General features: G+C 42.7%; 1 protein-coding gene across 2 annotated transcripts in view; it reads right to left on the bottom strand.

Moving 5' to 3' along the window:
- Scel (sciellin) overlaps positions 1 to 16,927 on the bottom strand; it is a 99,790-nt gene that overhangs the window by 58,592 nt on the left and 24,271 nt on the right. For both annotated transcript variants that reach the window (XM_021662852.2, XM_060391568.1), the window contains exons 6-8: positions 14,381 to 14,419; positions 13,285 to 13,362; positions 10,943 to 11,008 (exon numbers count right to left, since the gene is read on the bottom strand). In XM_021662852.2, coding sequence (XP_021518527.1) covers positions 10,943 to 11,008; positions 13,285 to 13,362; positions 14,381 to 14,419 — 183 coding nt within the window. The remainder of the gene's footprint in view (positions 1 to 10,942; positions 11,009 to 13,284; positions 13,363 to 14,380; positions 14,420 to 16,927) is intronic.

The following is a 16,927-nucleotide window of genomic DNA, read 5'->3' as shown; positions in this document are numbered from 1 at the left end:
TCAAAAGAACACTACTGTAATGATGTGACTTTCTAGTGGGGACTGACCACTTCATTAAACCCTGAACACTGAGTCAGAATTTCAGGCTCCAGACCAGCTTTCTGGGGGCATGGAAATCATGCTTGTTCTTCTTGAATTTTGGCTTCTTTACCTACAGAGACTGGCTGGTCTCGATGGCCATTGGAGAAGAACTCTCCATGCCTGAAGGCCCTGGCTGCTTTTTTATAGACCAAGAAACTTGACATTTGAGTAGCGGGCTTTTGAAATGTATGTGGACACTGTGGTGACTAATAAAATTTAACCTTAAAATGGGTCTACAGCATAAGTCCACAACAGTCAGTTCTCTCATGCAGAGGTGGTTTGTCTTCCCAAAGCTGTGCTCTGTCGGCAAGATTGAGTCCCGTCATGCCAATGAGGGGAGCAGAAACTTCTGGTGATGGATTCTAGAGTGAAATGGTTACATCACAATGTATGGGTCCTTCCTGCGTTCCAATAAGAGTGAATTAGGAAAAAAATTAGCATAATGCCTCAATGCACTCTGTTATTCTCTCTCACAATATGTTTTCTTCTCTTATACACTCAGGATAATGTCCTCTCCCAGGGCCTAAACAAATGAGGCTGCCTAATCTGGGATTTCATTTCCAAAGCTATGAGCTAAATATGCAGTTTTTTCCTGATAAGAATTTAAATATATATATATATTTGTGTGTGTGTATGTGTGTGTATATACATATACATACATACGCTTTAGCAACAGAAAAAATACACTAATACAGTAAAAAATTTTGTTTTAACAAATACACGGTTATAAGATTGAAAATGTCAGCAACATATTAAAAATTATAAGTCACATATCTGATAAAAGACATATGCTTTTAAAACTTTCAAAACTCACCAATAAGCAAAAAGAACACCAAAAAAAGCAAAATATTTGAATGTATATTTCATGAGAAAATATGTACATTTGACAAACAAAAAGACTCTGCCCAGCTGGTCCTTAGAAAAGCAGGTATTCACACTGAATTGAGAAAAATTACGTATTAGAATAGTTAAAATGTTTAACTGAAAATATTAAGTGGCATTAAGAAAATGGACCAAGGGGCTGGAGCTCAGTGGGACAGAGCACTGTCTGCTCCAGAAGTCCTGAGTTCAATTCCCAGCAACCACAGGGTGGCTCACAGCCATTTTACTGGGATCTGATGCCCTCTTCTGGCATGCAGGTGTACATGCAGATAGAGAACTCACATTAAAAAAATAAATCTTTAGCCTCACCTCAGTAATCCCAGCACTCTGAGCAGGCAGATCTCTGTGAGTTCAAAGCCAGCCTGGTCTACAAAGCGAGCCCATGACAGCCAAGGCTACACAGAGAAACCCTGTTTGGAAAACAAAAACAACAAACAAACAAACAAAACAAGCAAACAGACCAAGTAGAGCTCTTATCCTTTGCTGGTGTGCATGCAGAGCAACAGCGGTTCTGACCAGCGCCTCTGAGGGTTTTACAAAGTTTAGCATGTGCTTATCACATGACCTAACCCTTGCTGGCATTTACTTAGGAGAATCATTTGCGTAGGTTCGAACCAGCCACATGGACTGTTCGAAGCCCTGATATTTTTTCTTCAGTAAGTGGATCTCTACGGCAGAGCACGACTGGACAATAAAAAGGAAAGAAGCACTGAGGCCAGCACACAAGAGGGCCAGTGCATCCGTGTACACATTCAAAAGCCAGCACACAAGAGGGCCAGTGCATCCGTGTACACATTCAAAGGCCACACCATCTATGAACCTGCTGTGCCATTTAGCTGAGAGATTAGACCACGAAAAAAAGCACACTGCCTCATTTCCCACATACAAAGACAGCGACAGGCTCCTCCCATTTCCACCATCCTCACAACACTCTGTGGTCAATACCCCCATCACCCACAGGCACCACACCCTGCCCGCAACTTTTGCAACTCTTGTTCCAAAGCCCCCTCCCCCTGCTTACGACACAAGGTAAACCTCCCTGCCTTACTGTGCTCTGCCTCTGCCAGTGTCAGAGGGAAAAAACCAAATCTGATTTAAGTAACTCTCACTACAATTTGAATGGCCATAAGACAGCCATTTAAATGTGCCAGTGTTTGTACTTCGCTGTGAAATACGTAGTCTCTGACAGAGGCTTGGAGGATGGTGCTAAATAGCGAAGCCAGCTCTTTCTTGTTGGGCCTGTGTAGCTTCTCTGGTTGGAACAGGGTGATGTTTTGGTAACTGACAAATCCTAGGTATCCTGACTCTCCCGGCTTTTGTCCTCATCTCTGCTTTGGATCTGGAGCATCTGGGCTTTAGCAACTCATTCAGTCTTTGGCAGAGAGAGAAACAAGAAGGGGGCCATGGAAATCAGGATTGGACAAAGTGCTGGTTTCACTACTTTGAATGTATGAGTTGCTTAAAACTGATGTGGGGAGGCCTCGGCTGCCTGAATCGTCCCTATACAACTGAAGCCAAAGTAAGTCCTTGCTCAAGGTCAAGGTCAAGCTCATCCTGAAACAGCTTTCTTATTCTACTCAAATGCCCCTTCAAACAAGTAACAAACCTGTACCCGGGTTATGGTCTTAATTACTTGGGATGTTTAGAATGTGCGATCTGGACACACAGGCACGATATCTTTAAGTACCTGTGCTCTAGCACGTGGCTGAGTGTCAATATCTATAACCCTAACAGGTTCTAGTTACTGTAAAGGTTTTTGTTGAGATGAAATGAAGTCTGTTGGGGTTTTGTGTGTTTGTGTGTGTGTGTGTGTGTGTGTGTGTGTGTGTGAGTGGCATCAAACTTGGTAGAGGATTCAGCACCAACAGAGTTAAAGATGCGGCAGCATAATTAGAAAGGTTACATTTTACCATTTATAGTTACAGACAGAAAAATATGACTACAGTGCAGGGTTGCCATGGCAACTTGCTCAATCAGGATTTTTTTTTTTCCTCCTCTCATTCTACCAATCCGCTAACTGGAAGTCAAAACCATCAAAGAAGAGGTTGCAACATGATAAGGATGAGATATAATGGTGGTGCACATTGAACAGGTATTTTCTAAATTTGCCAGGTGTGTGTCCACTATCTTATTTTTAACCCAATGTTTGTTTTCTTCTTCCTTGTGTTTGAAAATAATTCCAGAAGAAAGGGTACTGGCTTTATTAGTACTGGAAATAAAGACAATGGGTCCATTGTTCTTCCTCGCTCAGCATTCTGGACAGCATTTATGAATATTTATACTGACTGTTAAGAAAGTACTTTCATATGGTTTAACAAACTGCTTGCTTTGTTTTCAGATACGGTCTAACCCTAACCCTACCCTAACCCCTAACCCTAACCCTTGTGTGGCTCATGCTGGCCTTGAACTCATGGGCCTCCTGCATCCACCTCCTGTGCTAGAATTGTGCCAGAGTACCTGGCTAACAGGGTTTGTAAGTGAACCTTATGTGACATCTAACCACTAGGCCTCAAAGTCCTCAAAATACACAGAAGCATTTGGCCTCATTAAGATGCATTGTTTGGTTCAGAAGGCGGCAGCCGACTCCGTGACGACTCTTCATCACTGTCACATTCATATTCAGCTCTTCTAATGTCCTCTGTTCCTTTATTGGCTCCAGCCCGGCAAATGCTATCACTCTTGTGAAGGAATCACATAGGACAATAAAAGGGAGGCAAGGGGCTCTAAAAGCCAAATAAAAACATAAAGATATAAATCAGTGGCTGCTAGCAAGTTGTCAGCCAGCCGCTGGCTCTGACCTTCCAGTCGTTTCCTGGACTGATGATGTGTGTACTTTCTTTTGCAATGCTTCACAATAACGTGTGATCAGAACTCAAATGGCAGAAGAGCATGCTACAGATTCTTAAATAGAAACCTGGCCCTCTGAAGAGGAACTGGAGCTTACCATGAGATACGAGTGTATAGACCCAGGACACCCTGTGCCCATGGCCGTTTTTTCCAGAAGACGTGAAGTTTAGAATAACCGGATTCTCTGCCGCTAGCCAAGACACCTGTTAAAGGACGGCTGCACAGAGCTCCCCACAGAGCTGCACACACACACAAGTGAAACCACAGGCCTCAGACCACACACGTGCATATTTGCACACACACCATCATTCATTCTGCCGCCACAGCTTGATTCTTCTCCGTTATACGTCTCTCCACCTCACTTCACATTAATCCCACTCATTACTTATCTGCTACGTCTGCTGCTGTGTCTTTTGGGTCTGCTGTAGCCCAAATGCCTCTCCCATGGCCTGCCTTTACCTGCTGACGCTGAGTGATAGACCCTTATTTACGTCCACAGTCTGCACCTTGAGCTATCATTAAGAACTCCACGCTGCTGCGGCCCCTCGCGGTTCTGGTACGGGAATTTCTCATCCCACTCCCAAAGGGCATCACCTGGACCCCTGGACCCGTGAGTTCTCTTTGCGATCTTTCTTCTCCCAGGAGCCGCCTCTGCCTTTCCCCTGTGAGTTTGGCCCACCTGCAGGGCATCTTTGGAGAAGCTCCTCTTCTCTGCGTAGGCAAACCTGTGAAAGCACTAACCACACTAAGCTCGGTGTGCTACTGCCACCTAGTGGCCATTTTTGCTTGGCGCACACTCCTCTCAAACACCACTCTGAGGATGGAGAGAGAGAGGAAGGCATGGAGGTCAAGGCTAGAAGTTGTCAGAGCGGGCAGAACTAACTGTTGGTATGATTATGACTTGAAGGAGTAATTTTGTCGTAAAAGATAGCACGGAACCCTCCTTAGAATGGACGCCTAAGGCGCCCCTCCAAGGGTCAAAGGGCGCTCCCGTTGGATAGGAGGGTGAGTTCTTCCCGGATTTCCAGGCAAAGGGGAGACAGAACTAAGCGATCAGGTGTAAGCAGTGCTCCGAATTTTCTGAGAGGATGAAAGGTGAGGTGGATAAGCAACTAGTGGGAGGCTGCGGGGTCGAACAGCAGCAGGGATGGCCTGTAGGAAATGCCAGCCAACGAGAAAAGCCTGGCAAGGAGGTGACCAAAGAACTCGAGGAGATTTCTGATTGTTTTGGTACACAGTCCGGCCTGAACTTCTTCAGTAGATCGTCACCAACCCTCCATTTCACATCTCTGCCTAAACCTCATGCCGGTGGCATTTTAATAATCCGAGGGACCTTTCTCAGCTAACGTGGAGCTAAGGGAACAGAATGGTGTAAATTAGAAATGGAGACCATGAAGAGAAATCAGACGAGAATACGGCATTGGGAACTTCACTGTCTCGGGGATAGGAATCGAGACAGAAAGGGCGCTCTGCGGTGGCTAGAAAGTGGAGAGCAGAATAGGTGAGATAAAGCAGGTTAAGCAGCTGAAGTGAACAAGGTGGGCTCATGATGAATGGAGGACGAGCAAATGCCAACAGTTCCGCTAAGCCCCTGGCTCATTTCCCAAAGACGAAGCAAAGTCACTGTAACTGTTATTTAGAAAGGCCAGATGATCTGATGACTAATTTTAAAATACATATATATACATACATATATATAATATACATATAATACATATATATATATATGTCAGCCATGTGGAAAAGGAGTGAAGGGTGGATATAAGAGTGAGGAAAAGGAGACTCTAAAGAGAACTCCTATTGTCAAAATCCAGGAAAGAGAGGATTCAAGGTGATATGAATTCGAGGACGCACACAGATCTGGAACGCACTTGGAAGTCACGCTGTCGGGGTTGTTTACGAACTGGTGTTGAAGTAGGGAAAGGTGGGAAAATGCCTTTGACTTCCGGTTAACTTTAATTGTCAACACATGCTAGAACCACCCGAGAAGAAAGTCTCAATTAGGGCATTTCCTACGTTGAAACTGTCTTAACTGAGTTAATTAACGCAGGTCGCCCCAGCCCAGTGTGGGCGTCCCCATTCCCTAGGTGAGGAAGCCCGAGCTTTGCGAAAGTGGAGAAATCAAGATGAGCACAGCAAGCAAGTCATCGCGTGTGCCTTCACTTCTCGCTGCCCCTCACTGTGGGTACGATGTAATTTGTCTGCATTCACGTGACCCTGCTCCTTACTGTGCACGTGATAAGACGAGTTGTTTGAAGTTCTTGCCTTGATTCCTCCACAGTGATGTAGTGAAACCTGGAACTGTAAGACGAAATAACTCTCCCTCTCTCCCAAGTTGATTTTTGTCAGGGTATTTTTATCCCAGCAACAGAAAGAAACTAGATTTTTTTTTTTTTTTAGGGTGTCAAACAACTGGAAAATTTGGTGGCATTAACTAAGGTAAAAGATCAGAGTTCAGTGAATTACAAATATCGTGAACAAGCTGAGCTTCTAATTATTTTTGAGACATTTAAGCAAAAGTGTCAAGAAGGCAGGAGAGAGGAGCGTGTGGCTTTGAGTTTTAGGACACCAACACATAACAATATGATACAGGATCATGAAGAAAAGGTGGCTAAAGGGGGATGGTTTAATTTTTTTCTTAATCCAGAAACGTGTGCTGAGGGGCTTGGTATGGTCATGAAGCAGCAATGCAGCTGTGCAGGAGGAAGGGCAGGTCTTTGTAGGACCTGCTAGATCAGCTCCGCTTATCACCAAGGCTATCGGCAACCTTAGGGAGAGCTGTTCCTACGAGCTGAAGATAATGGAAACCACCAAGATGCAGATGGAAACCGTTGGCAGGATAAAAAGAGCAAGAATGCCAACTGAATGGATTTGGGGATCTGTTCAGAAAATGTCAAAGACAATGTTTTTAAGATGAAGGCTTTGAATAAAGAGAAAGCAGTGAAGCTTGAGCCTGCGGGGCAGGAGGACAGACAGGTGAATGTAATAAAAGAACACCTCCTAAAGCTAAGCATTTTATTAGGCCTTGATAAAAATGAAAGAAAAACATTCGTGCCGATGGCATCAGACAAAGCCTCAGAGAATATAGACCTGTTGACATAGTTTGCTAACTCAAAAGAATAGACTGGTTATCTGTGTTTCATGATAACGTTTACAAGCCCGAGAGCATCACACTGACCAAGAGAAAACTCAGACACGAGTTCAAAGGGTAAATGGAATTTGTTTAAGCAAACTGTGCATACTGGGTCCTTCTGTCAAAAATTAAGTTTGTCTCCCAACATTCATCCCAAATGATGTTTTGTTTTTGTCCTCTATTTCGTTTAATCATCTTATCTGGACCCTTCATCTCAAGACTACTGTATGAGGATCAGAAAATTATAATTTTTCTTAGGAAATTATACCTTATTTAATTTAGTCTGGGAAATTTTAGTTCGGAAATTATTGAAACTAAAGCAAAGTCATGAGCAACAGCTTCATGATTCAAACAATTAATTTGTCACAATTCATTTTCAGGTGTGAGACTGTTCTTTTCAATAGTAAGAGTGAAGCCAGACAAAATGAAATCTTTTACCCAAATTCTATTCTTGAGCCTTAAAGATTACAAAGTATTTCAGGGTATTGTTTCAAAAATTAAAACTGGTCTTTGTGCCACTCACATTTTCGTCTGTAAAAGACATTTGCTTTATTGTTTACAAATTTGTTCATTATTGGTTTTCAGGGCTTTGCCTAAGCCCAGGAAAAGAGTCCAGATTTAGCAATGGGGAATGTTTAAGTTACAGGGTTGTGATAAACTCAGAACATATGAGAGGTTTTAGGTTGGTTGTGTTGTTGTCGTTATTGTTTGTTGCTTTGTTTTTGCTTTGCTTTTTTCCAGGCATGTGAGTTTTTAATTTAGCTATAAATGTGATTGTTTTAGTAGTTTGCTTTGTTTGATTCAGGATCCTGGCTGGCTCTGGCTAGCCTGGAGCTCTCTGTGTAGACCAGCATGGCCTTAAACTCAGAGATTACCTGCTTCTGCCTCCCAAGTGCTGGGATTAAAGGTGTGCACCACCACACCTGGGTGAAATGTGACTTTTTCCAACTTTATTTTAAATGCCTTTCAGACTGGTACTTGATTGTTTAAAGTGCAGCTGACCTTGCTAGCTTTCTTTATGTAACTATGTAAAGACACAGTTCTAGACATAAACACAAAAGTTAGGAAGCACATACAGATTTACAGTCTCGGGCATAAGCATGCATGTGTAAAGATAAATGATAGACAGTAAAAATATGAAATCATGACCCTCGTTAGTAAAACAGGTTGAGACCCTTTGTTTCAGTTTATGCTGTGCCTACGCAGCTTTCAATCCAGACACAACTCATTTTGATTTCTTGACTAGCATGTGAAGGAGGGAGCAAACAAGAAAGGGAATGATCCATGATGTTAAAGGCTGCAGAGGGCTTAGGAAAACCGTGTTTGGAAAGAGGCTGTCTCTCGGGATGGTGGTGAAGTCTGGCGGATGTTTAAGCACATAACCCAGAGAGGGGGTCGAAGATAAAACATTTCAGGGACAGACAGCATAGTGAAAGCTCACCTGCGCAATGAACAGAAAAATACAGTGGCAGCGGCAGTAAGCAGGGACAGTTCTCTGAGAGAACTCGGGAGGCAGGAGACAGGAGAAGGGATCCCAGTGTACTAGCAAAGGATAAAGAGAAATAACTTTGCCATTGTGCTCCTAACCAGGGTTAAACATCACAGTCCTTCAGTTTTATCTCTCTGTGACCTACTTTCATGGACTTTGGTTCCTCTGGGGTCAGAGATCTGTTTGGGCAGCATTCACTCCCTTCGTCATTAGCAATCACTCCGATTTTTTTCAGCATCTACTACAAAGTCTACTTATCAACGCTGGGAAGGCACTTGCATTAAAGACATTAAAGGAAAACACATTCGGAAGCAAAGCTCTTTAGACTCAAGCCCTTGTATGCCGCCTCCTCTGAAAGCCTGGTGTGGCCCTATCATCTGGCAGCAGAGAAGCCTTTCAGTTTGGGCATCGTATAAATGTATAAATACACTGTGATCCTAAAATAGGAGCAGAGAGCTACACTGATCAATGAAACTCACAGTCTCCTTAGTTCTAGTGCTATGGATCTGCGGCAGACTTTTTCTTAAGGAGCACTGTCCTTCACTTCATCTTCCTTGTGAAAACATCCAGCAAGTTGCTGGATTGCTATGGCTGATAACCAGGGCTACCAGCTCTGAGCAAACCCACACCCGGGAGTACAGCAGGCCTTGGATGCATGAGATTTTGACTCATGACCAAGCCTCAAACATTTTTACAAACTTATACAATCGCTTGCCCGTTGTAACGATAATTTATATTAATACCAGAAGCAAGAAGGATGGATCAAAATAAAAAGGTATTTTGGAACTATCTAAAAAAAATACTTCTAGCAAAAATACCGTTTGTTGCCTATCAGAGAAAAGTCTAATGAACCTCCGGATACTTGGGGTTGGGGGTGGGTGGGCAGAGACTCTAACCAACAGAAAGAAGTGTGGGTATCTGTAGAGCAATTATCTGGTGACACCTGAGAAAAGAAGGATGCTTTCAACTAGAACTATAATCATACTTGTCAGTTCAGATAACAGGAAGTCACCCACAAATGTATATGTTTAAGAGTAAAATATCTTAAAAGAAAGTGGATATAATTCCAAATTATGACTGCTTAATGTGTTCTATAGCTTTATTAGCATGTCATATCTATATATAAATATATAGAAAGATGCAGAGAAAGGTGTGGAAAAGTAACTCAATTTCTTTGACCAACTAAAGGTTTAAGCTCTATAGCTTTACAGGTCCAACTTAAATTACATTAAAGGACATTTATTTCCACACGTTTCCATCATTTGGCAATAAAGGAGACACTGGAAATCAGTGTGGCAGATGGACATTTAGAAAACATGCCAATATTATCTAATACACACACACACACACACACACACAGTTTCTCAGTTGCAAGCAGGGCAATATCTTGTTGAAATATGGAAATATTGTGATGAAGACATTTTAGCTTCTGACATGGAAAATTTTTGGATATCTGAATGTAAATCTAACCTTGGTCAGAGGTCTCTCCTCCCTGCCGTGTTAGTGGTGACATACACCACAGGAACTCAACACTTGTTGAAGACATTTCTTTAACAACCAAGACATAGCCTCTGTGTTTTACTCACAGAAAGAGCACAACAGTCCAGAATGATATTTGACAATGGTTCACCTATTAAATAGTTATTGGATTGTTGCTGTGCCCTGAATGGTAGAATAAGGTATCCTTCACATGCTCTACAATTTTCTCGAAAACAACAAGTAAATAGAAAACACTCTTTGTCGTTTCGTGTTTATCACTTCACATTTACAAGGAACTGGTCCCTCACATCCCCACTAGTCACCTGGGCTTGAAGCAGACAGACCCACAATGGAGCCCCTGCCTGAAAAATGGCTCAGTTCTCTCCTGGCACTGTTAAGAGTTGAATTGTCGCTCTTGAAATTCCCATGTGGAAATCCTGACTGGTTCTGCCTGGGAATGTGGATTTGGGGGGAAGCAGAGTCTTTTCAGGTATTGTAAGTTAGTGTGAGGTCAGACTGGAATAAGATGGAGTCCCGATCCAACAGGTTCGGTGTTCTTAAAAGCACAAGGAATTTGTACTCAGCTAGAGGCACAGGAAGGACACCATGTGGAGATGACAGTTGACACAGAAAGTCGGCCTGTTCAGACTAGGGAATGCCAGCGATTGCCAGGAAGCCAATACTTAGGAGAGAGGGATTCTCTCACAGCCCTCAGGAGGAGCCAATCCTGCTCACATCTTGATCTTTCACAACAAGGCAATAAATTTTATTCCACCACAGTTGTGGCACTTTGTCATGGAAAACATTGCACACTGACATGCTCTCCCACTCGCTTCTCACAGCTCGTCAGATTCCTCACCAAGGGCGCTGACAAGCCTGACCCCACTCCCACCGGGCACCGTCTTCTTCAGAGTTCACAAAATTACCATCAATTTATTAAAAAAAAAAAATCATCCACAATTATACGCTGTCAGTGACTAATATCATCTTCCACCAGTGGCCTAGCAATTACACCTGACACCCTCCCTTACCTTCTGCTGGCTCCTGCGCTTGGAGAGGCACTGTGACCAGGAGGGGGGGGTGGGAACCAGGACTGCCTGTTAAGAAATGACATCAGTCAGAACCACGGTGCTTGAATGCCTGATCCCACCCACCCCTTGTCTGGGGACTGGAGGGCAGCTGATTGCTAAAAAAAAAGGCAGTGAGATAATTTTTGCAGAAACCCTTGGAAATATAATGAACACCATTTCATAAACAGAGTAGAAAGAAAGGGTCCTATGTTTAAGGTTATGCCCTCCCCACCCGAGATTGATCTGCTTTTTTTTTTCATTTCCTTTGACATTAAACAGTGTGAACATTTTCCTTAAAAGTAAAAAAAAAAAAATGGAACAAATAAGCAACTGTTAAGTCTAGTCTGCAGGTTTGTGTATGTTCATCATACTCTTCCTCTTTTTCCACCTTCCTGATCTAGTTCACAATGGAAATAACAACTTTATGCTGTAGTTAAAACATGATTTCTAGACTGTATGATAGAACGCTCTGACAAAGATATTAAAACAGAAGTCAATATCACAGCAACTGCTAACCTCAGCTTTAACTTCTGCTAGAAGGACACCGTTATGGTGCAGGGATATGATTTGATATAACTGTCGCTGTAGCTGAGGGCTCTGCTGAGAAGACTAAGACCAAGAAAATGAAAATAAAAATGGAGAGAGTGGCATGGGCTATGGAACGGAATGGGAAGCTAGAGAGGCCAAGAGCACTGGCCAACGTTCCTGAAGCTGGCTTCATTTGCTTGGTACCAGCATCTCCAGTTGGCATAACTGCTATCTAGCCATTACTTTATGGCAAACAAACAAAAAAAAATCCAGTTATGTTAAAAACACAATTTTCTTTATCCATACCTCCACTGTTAGATACCTAGATTGCTTTCCCATAGCTCAGTTCTTGTGGGCAGTACTGGAGTAGAGACTGGTATGTTTGATTGTGTTTATTTTGATTTAAAAAAAATTTACACAGCTATGCATTGTCCATTGAGAATATTTCTCCCTGTACCTCACTTCCCTCCTCTATTATCCCACTCTCCCCCATTTATCTTTAAGATCCTGGCTTACCATCCTTTGGGTAAGTTCTTAAGAATATACTGGGTCACATCATAGATTTATTTTAAGTTTTATGGGTGACATAAAACCACATACACATACACACACTCATATATATGTAATGAATATAGACTTGAAATTGTCTAAACTTTAGACTCTAAAGAAACAAAGGAAACAGAACAAAGTCCCCAAAAGGGGCCTTTACTCTGCTTTAAATAAAATTAAGCTAACGTACAGGGAAAGGCTGTGTGGTTATTCACCGCTTGTGATAGCAAGTTAAGCCCATCTCTGCCACACAACTCCACGGAAAGTTACTTGAAGCAGCGGAGCTCTTACCGCCTAAGCTCACCATCACCATCCCCTAGAGGAGCTTGGAGTATAGCTCAGTTGTGGAGCGCTCTCTTAGAATATTCAAGCTCAAGTTTTCTCCAGTAACAGGACAGGAGCCTACCACAGAGGGCCTCTGAAAGACTCTACCCAGCAGTGTATCAAAGCAGATGCTGAGACTCATAACCAAACCTTTGGCAGAGTGCAGAGAATCATATGAAAGAAGAGGGAGATAGTATGACCTGGAGAGGACAGGAGCTCCACAAGGACCAAACATATCAGGGCACAGGGGTCTTTTATAAGATTGTTTCTTCAACCAAGGACCATTCATGGATATAACCTAGAACACCTGCTCGGAGGTAGCCCATGATAGCTCAGTATCCAAGTGGGTTTCCCTAGTAAGGGGAACAGAGACTATTTCTGACATGAACTCAGTGGCTGGCTCTTTGACCCTCTCTCCCCACCCCCATGAGGGAGGAGTAGCCTTGCTAGGCCACAGAGGAGGACATTGCAGCCAGTCCTGAAGATACCTGATAAGCTAGGGTCAGATGGAAGGGGAGGAGGACCTCCCCTATCAGTGGACTTGGAAAGGGGCAGGGAGGAGATGAGGGAGGGAGGGTGGGATTGGGAGGGGATGAGGGAAGGGGCTACAGTTGGGGTACAAAGAAAATAACCTGGTTAATATAACAAAAATAAAAACTATTAAAAAAAAAGAATACGCAAGCTCTGGCTTCAGTCCCAACTGCTACAGAGACCGAAGGCAGCAGACACATCAAATCATGACTTAGAGCTTCAGAGCTCTGAGGTTACTGTGGTATTTGAAAAGAAGGTGGAGGGAGGACAGTTCTGGACACACCTACAAGCCTTGGAGCACTACTCTGACAATTAATAAGGGCAGTCTTTTGCAGGGTAGTATAAGGGCAGACACAGGGGTCCCCTCGTACCTCTTTTTCTTCACAGGGGTGGTAGCAGGCGTGGAAGCTGTGGTGGTCGTGTTTGCATTAGAGGAGCTGCCATCTGGCCTGTTTAATGAGCAGGGCAACAGGTTATCACCGTCCACCAACTTCTACACACACACACACACACACACACACACTCACATACACGCACATACACACACGACTTTGAAATATTTTATAGTCTACTCATATCCCAATCTACCGTTCATCTTCAATAAAATATTTCACTTGAGGATTGGAAAGCAGTAAGAAAAAAAGTTTTTCCTTAGTTTCCCTGTTCTGTACACCAGCTAGTTAAAAGATAAAGTAACTGGCTGAAGGAGTCATTAACATGCTGTTAACCTGTGATGTGTGATAGCTCTGTAGCCTTTTAATCGTAGTATTACGCTGTATTGACAGACCATGCTGGGTTTTTCTTTTTTTGCATTAGAAATATGATCTTTAAGAACCTGAAAGGCACATATTTGTAATCTCTTCTTGGCATTTATTAATATATTCAGATCCTCAAAAATGGCAATGACCCAGGGTCTGTTTTACACCGTAAGCCTGAGATCCAGCATAAAAAGTATTTTATCCATAAATACGGTTTTTACGGTAATTTTAAAGCTGGTGTAATTTGTGTTGCTTCTAAATACTAGGAGTACATGCCGGGGAAAGCCTGATAGTTTCATGGTTTCACGATTCAGCACTGAGGAAAGAGCTGCGGTGAGGGGTGTTAGGCGGGAAGGTGAGGCAAGAGTGGGAGAGAGTTGGTCTCCTAAGAAACGGAGAGATGCAGAGTCCATCCTTTTTCTTTGTTTTGTTTTTGTGTGAGTGGCTGATTTGCCTGCAGGCATTTCCGTGCAGGGCCGGAAGAGGGCCTCAGATCCTCCGGGACTGGAATTACAGGGTGTGGGGAGCTGCCGTGTGAGTGCTCGGAGTGGAATCTGGACCTTCCGAAAGACCAGCCGGGCCCTCACCACTAAGCCACCCCTCTAGCCCCGGGCCGTGCTGTATTCCAGTGACACTTAGGCCTGAAGGTTGTAAGCTCAGTTGTTTTCAAAAGCACACAAGGGAAACACACCCCGGTTAGAACACTTACGTCTTCGCGTGTTCCGGTGTCCTAAATGTGGTCAGTGTTCTGGAAGAAGAAAGAAACAATGGCGCAGTTTGAGCAACAGTGGAACCCCAGTTCATTCTTTCTTTGTGCTTGTCCATGAATTTAAACTCACTAGGAAAAGCTAGAGGTTACTTGAGAGGATGAAAAAGCCTAACTAGTTGAATAGTTAGGTGAGATGCTTTCATGAGGCTTAAAATCTCCTGTATTAGGTCCCAAGGTACTGTATTTATTTATTTATTTTTAGAAAATTCATATCATTTAAGCCCAATATCTTACAATGCTAGATTAGATTATTTTTCTGAGCGATATAAATGTAAAATTTATAACCTTCACACCTTATCAGGGACATGAATGAGGTGAGAATAAAAACCCACAGCTATAGGGCCTCTGGGTTCGTAAGCTGGCCATGTACTCTGCCATGAGAAAGAGAAAAATCAGAGGTTTTTACTTAAGAAAAGCTGTTCTAAAAATATGAGGGTAAAGTGGCCGGTACAAGGTCGGTCAAAATTCCAGAATGTAGAAAAAAAAAAAAAAAAAAAGGGGGGGGGGAGCCAAGCCCTTACCCCTACTGAAGAGGTATTGACAGTTAATGGCTTCTAGAGGCTGTTTTAAGAGCGCTGCTCCTGGCAGGTTGACCAGCTCCAGATGGCGCCATAGCCATGAGGACGTGGGCAGCACACCTTTGACTTGTGTGTGTGTGTGGGTGTGTGTGTGTGTGTGTGTGAAGAAATGGTTCAGCAGTTAAGAGTACTGACTGCTCTTCCAGTAGATCTAGGTTCAATTTCCAGCACCCACCCGGAAGCTCACGCGCTCTTCCTGCCTCCTCCAACACCAAGACACGCACATGGTACGCAAATATACATACAGCAAAACGCCCATGGTATATGGATAAGTGAATGAACAAACAAATAAGAATTTTGAAAAGAGACTGAGGAGAAGTCAGAGGGAGGTGTGGGATGAACTCGATCGAAATATATTGTAAGCACATGAGAAAGAAATGTTCAAAGAATTGTTTTTAAGTATAGAGACCGTAAGGGTTTACAAACACATGATTGTGAGTTGTTAAGTAAAAATAAGTAACACTTAGAAGAGATTATGTTTGAGCCTTTCCCAAAGTTCATGTGTGCTGGTACCTATTGGTTAGTTGGTCATCCAAGGTTTGGGCCTCCTCTATTCTGGTAACGGTGTTTCTGTCTGAGATCCCCATCATACACAACACAGAAGTTTGCATAAACATTTAGCTTGCCAAACTTCTTACAGCTCTCTTTTATGCCTGAACAATTTTATATTGAATCATTTTCTTGTAAAGAACTGTTTTCTGTGTGTTTTCTATGTATTTAGGTTTTACAATATTTGAAAGGTTATAAATATTTATTAATATTTGAAATATTAAAAATGGGCTGGAGAGGCCATCTTGAAATCACTTGCAATTGTGGATGTTTAATTACATTCGTTGTTCACCTTCCTGACTCACTGAGATTTTAACTCGCTTGTTATTTTTCATATTTTTATAGAGCAATGATATATATATATATATATACATATATATGTAATGATAATACTTCCTATGTTGGTAAAAGGTATCAACGAAATATTTCACTAGTCTTTTTAAAGAAAATCTGTAGCATAAAGCTTTGTGTTTGCCAAACTCATTTCTTTTTCCTCTGAACAGAAAGGAGCCACATTTACCAACTTAAATGCTGACTAAGCTACAACCATTTGGTTGGGTTTTAAAGAGTGCAGACTGAAATGTTGTTGCCACGTTCAGGCCCACTGTAAAGCTGCTGGCAGAAAGAGTGTGAGAGATAAAATCAGTGGATGGCTACAGTGGAGCAGTGCGTTCCTGATCCAGCATGGCAGCGGTTGCGATAGCACACCCAAAACCTGTGCAAACCAGACCAGATCCCAGCATCTGAAAATGGGAGTCAGGCAGGAAGTCCCACTCCTAACCAGGGAGCTATTAGCACTTGTTAGCTTCCTGGAGAGAGACCATATTCTCTAAAGCCATCCCCTGATAAGCTGACTGCACACTTGTGTAAGAGCCCATATCAACACAAATTAGTCTTGATAGGTTAAGAAGAAAGGACATAAAGTTGAGTGTTGTCGGTTGAACAAGAACAGTTCCCATAGACTCGTGTTTGAACAACTGGCCCCCAGCTGGTGGACCTGTTTGGGAAGGATTGGGAGTGGGGAGAATATCATCAAAGCAGGTTGTATGCAATACTTAAAGAAATAATGTAAAAAATAAGATAAAATAAAAATCCGAGGGAAAGTGTTACTTCCAAAACATACCACTAGGGGACACCCTAACTTAGTCTTTTTAAATTAGTCTCCGGTTTATTTAAACTTCTTTAGCACAATTCACGTTTATAACAATGTGTTTATTTACATGTGGTTTCACGGAAGCTGCTTGGAAGAACCCAAGATTGGCATAAGAACTGACGTTCTTCAGTTTAAGCTGAACTAACAGATTCCGTACAGGGTCTGTCTATCTCACATGACTCACTCAGACTCAGATCACGATCTTCT

The sequence above is a fragment of the Meriones unguiculatus genome, chromosome 9 (genome assembly GCF_030254825.1).
Source record: "Meriones unguiculatus strain TT.TT164.6M chromosome 9, Bangor_MerUng_6.1, whole genome shotgun sequence".
In the NCBI taxonomy this organism is placed as follows: domain Eukaryota; kingdom Metazoa; phylum Chordata; class Mammalia; order Rodentia; family Muridae; genus Meriones; species Meriones unguiculatus.
This window is presented reverse-complemented; position numbering and strand designations above follow the sequence as displayed.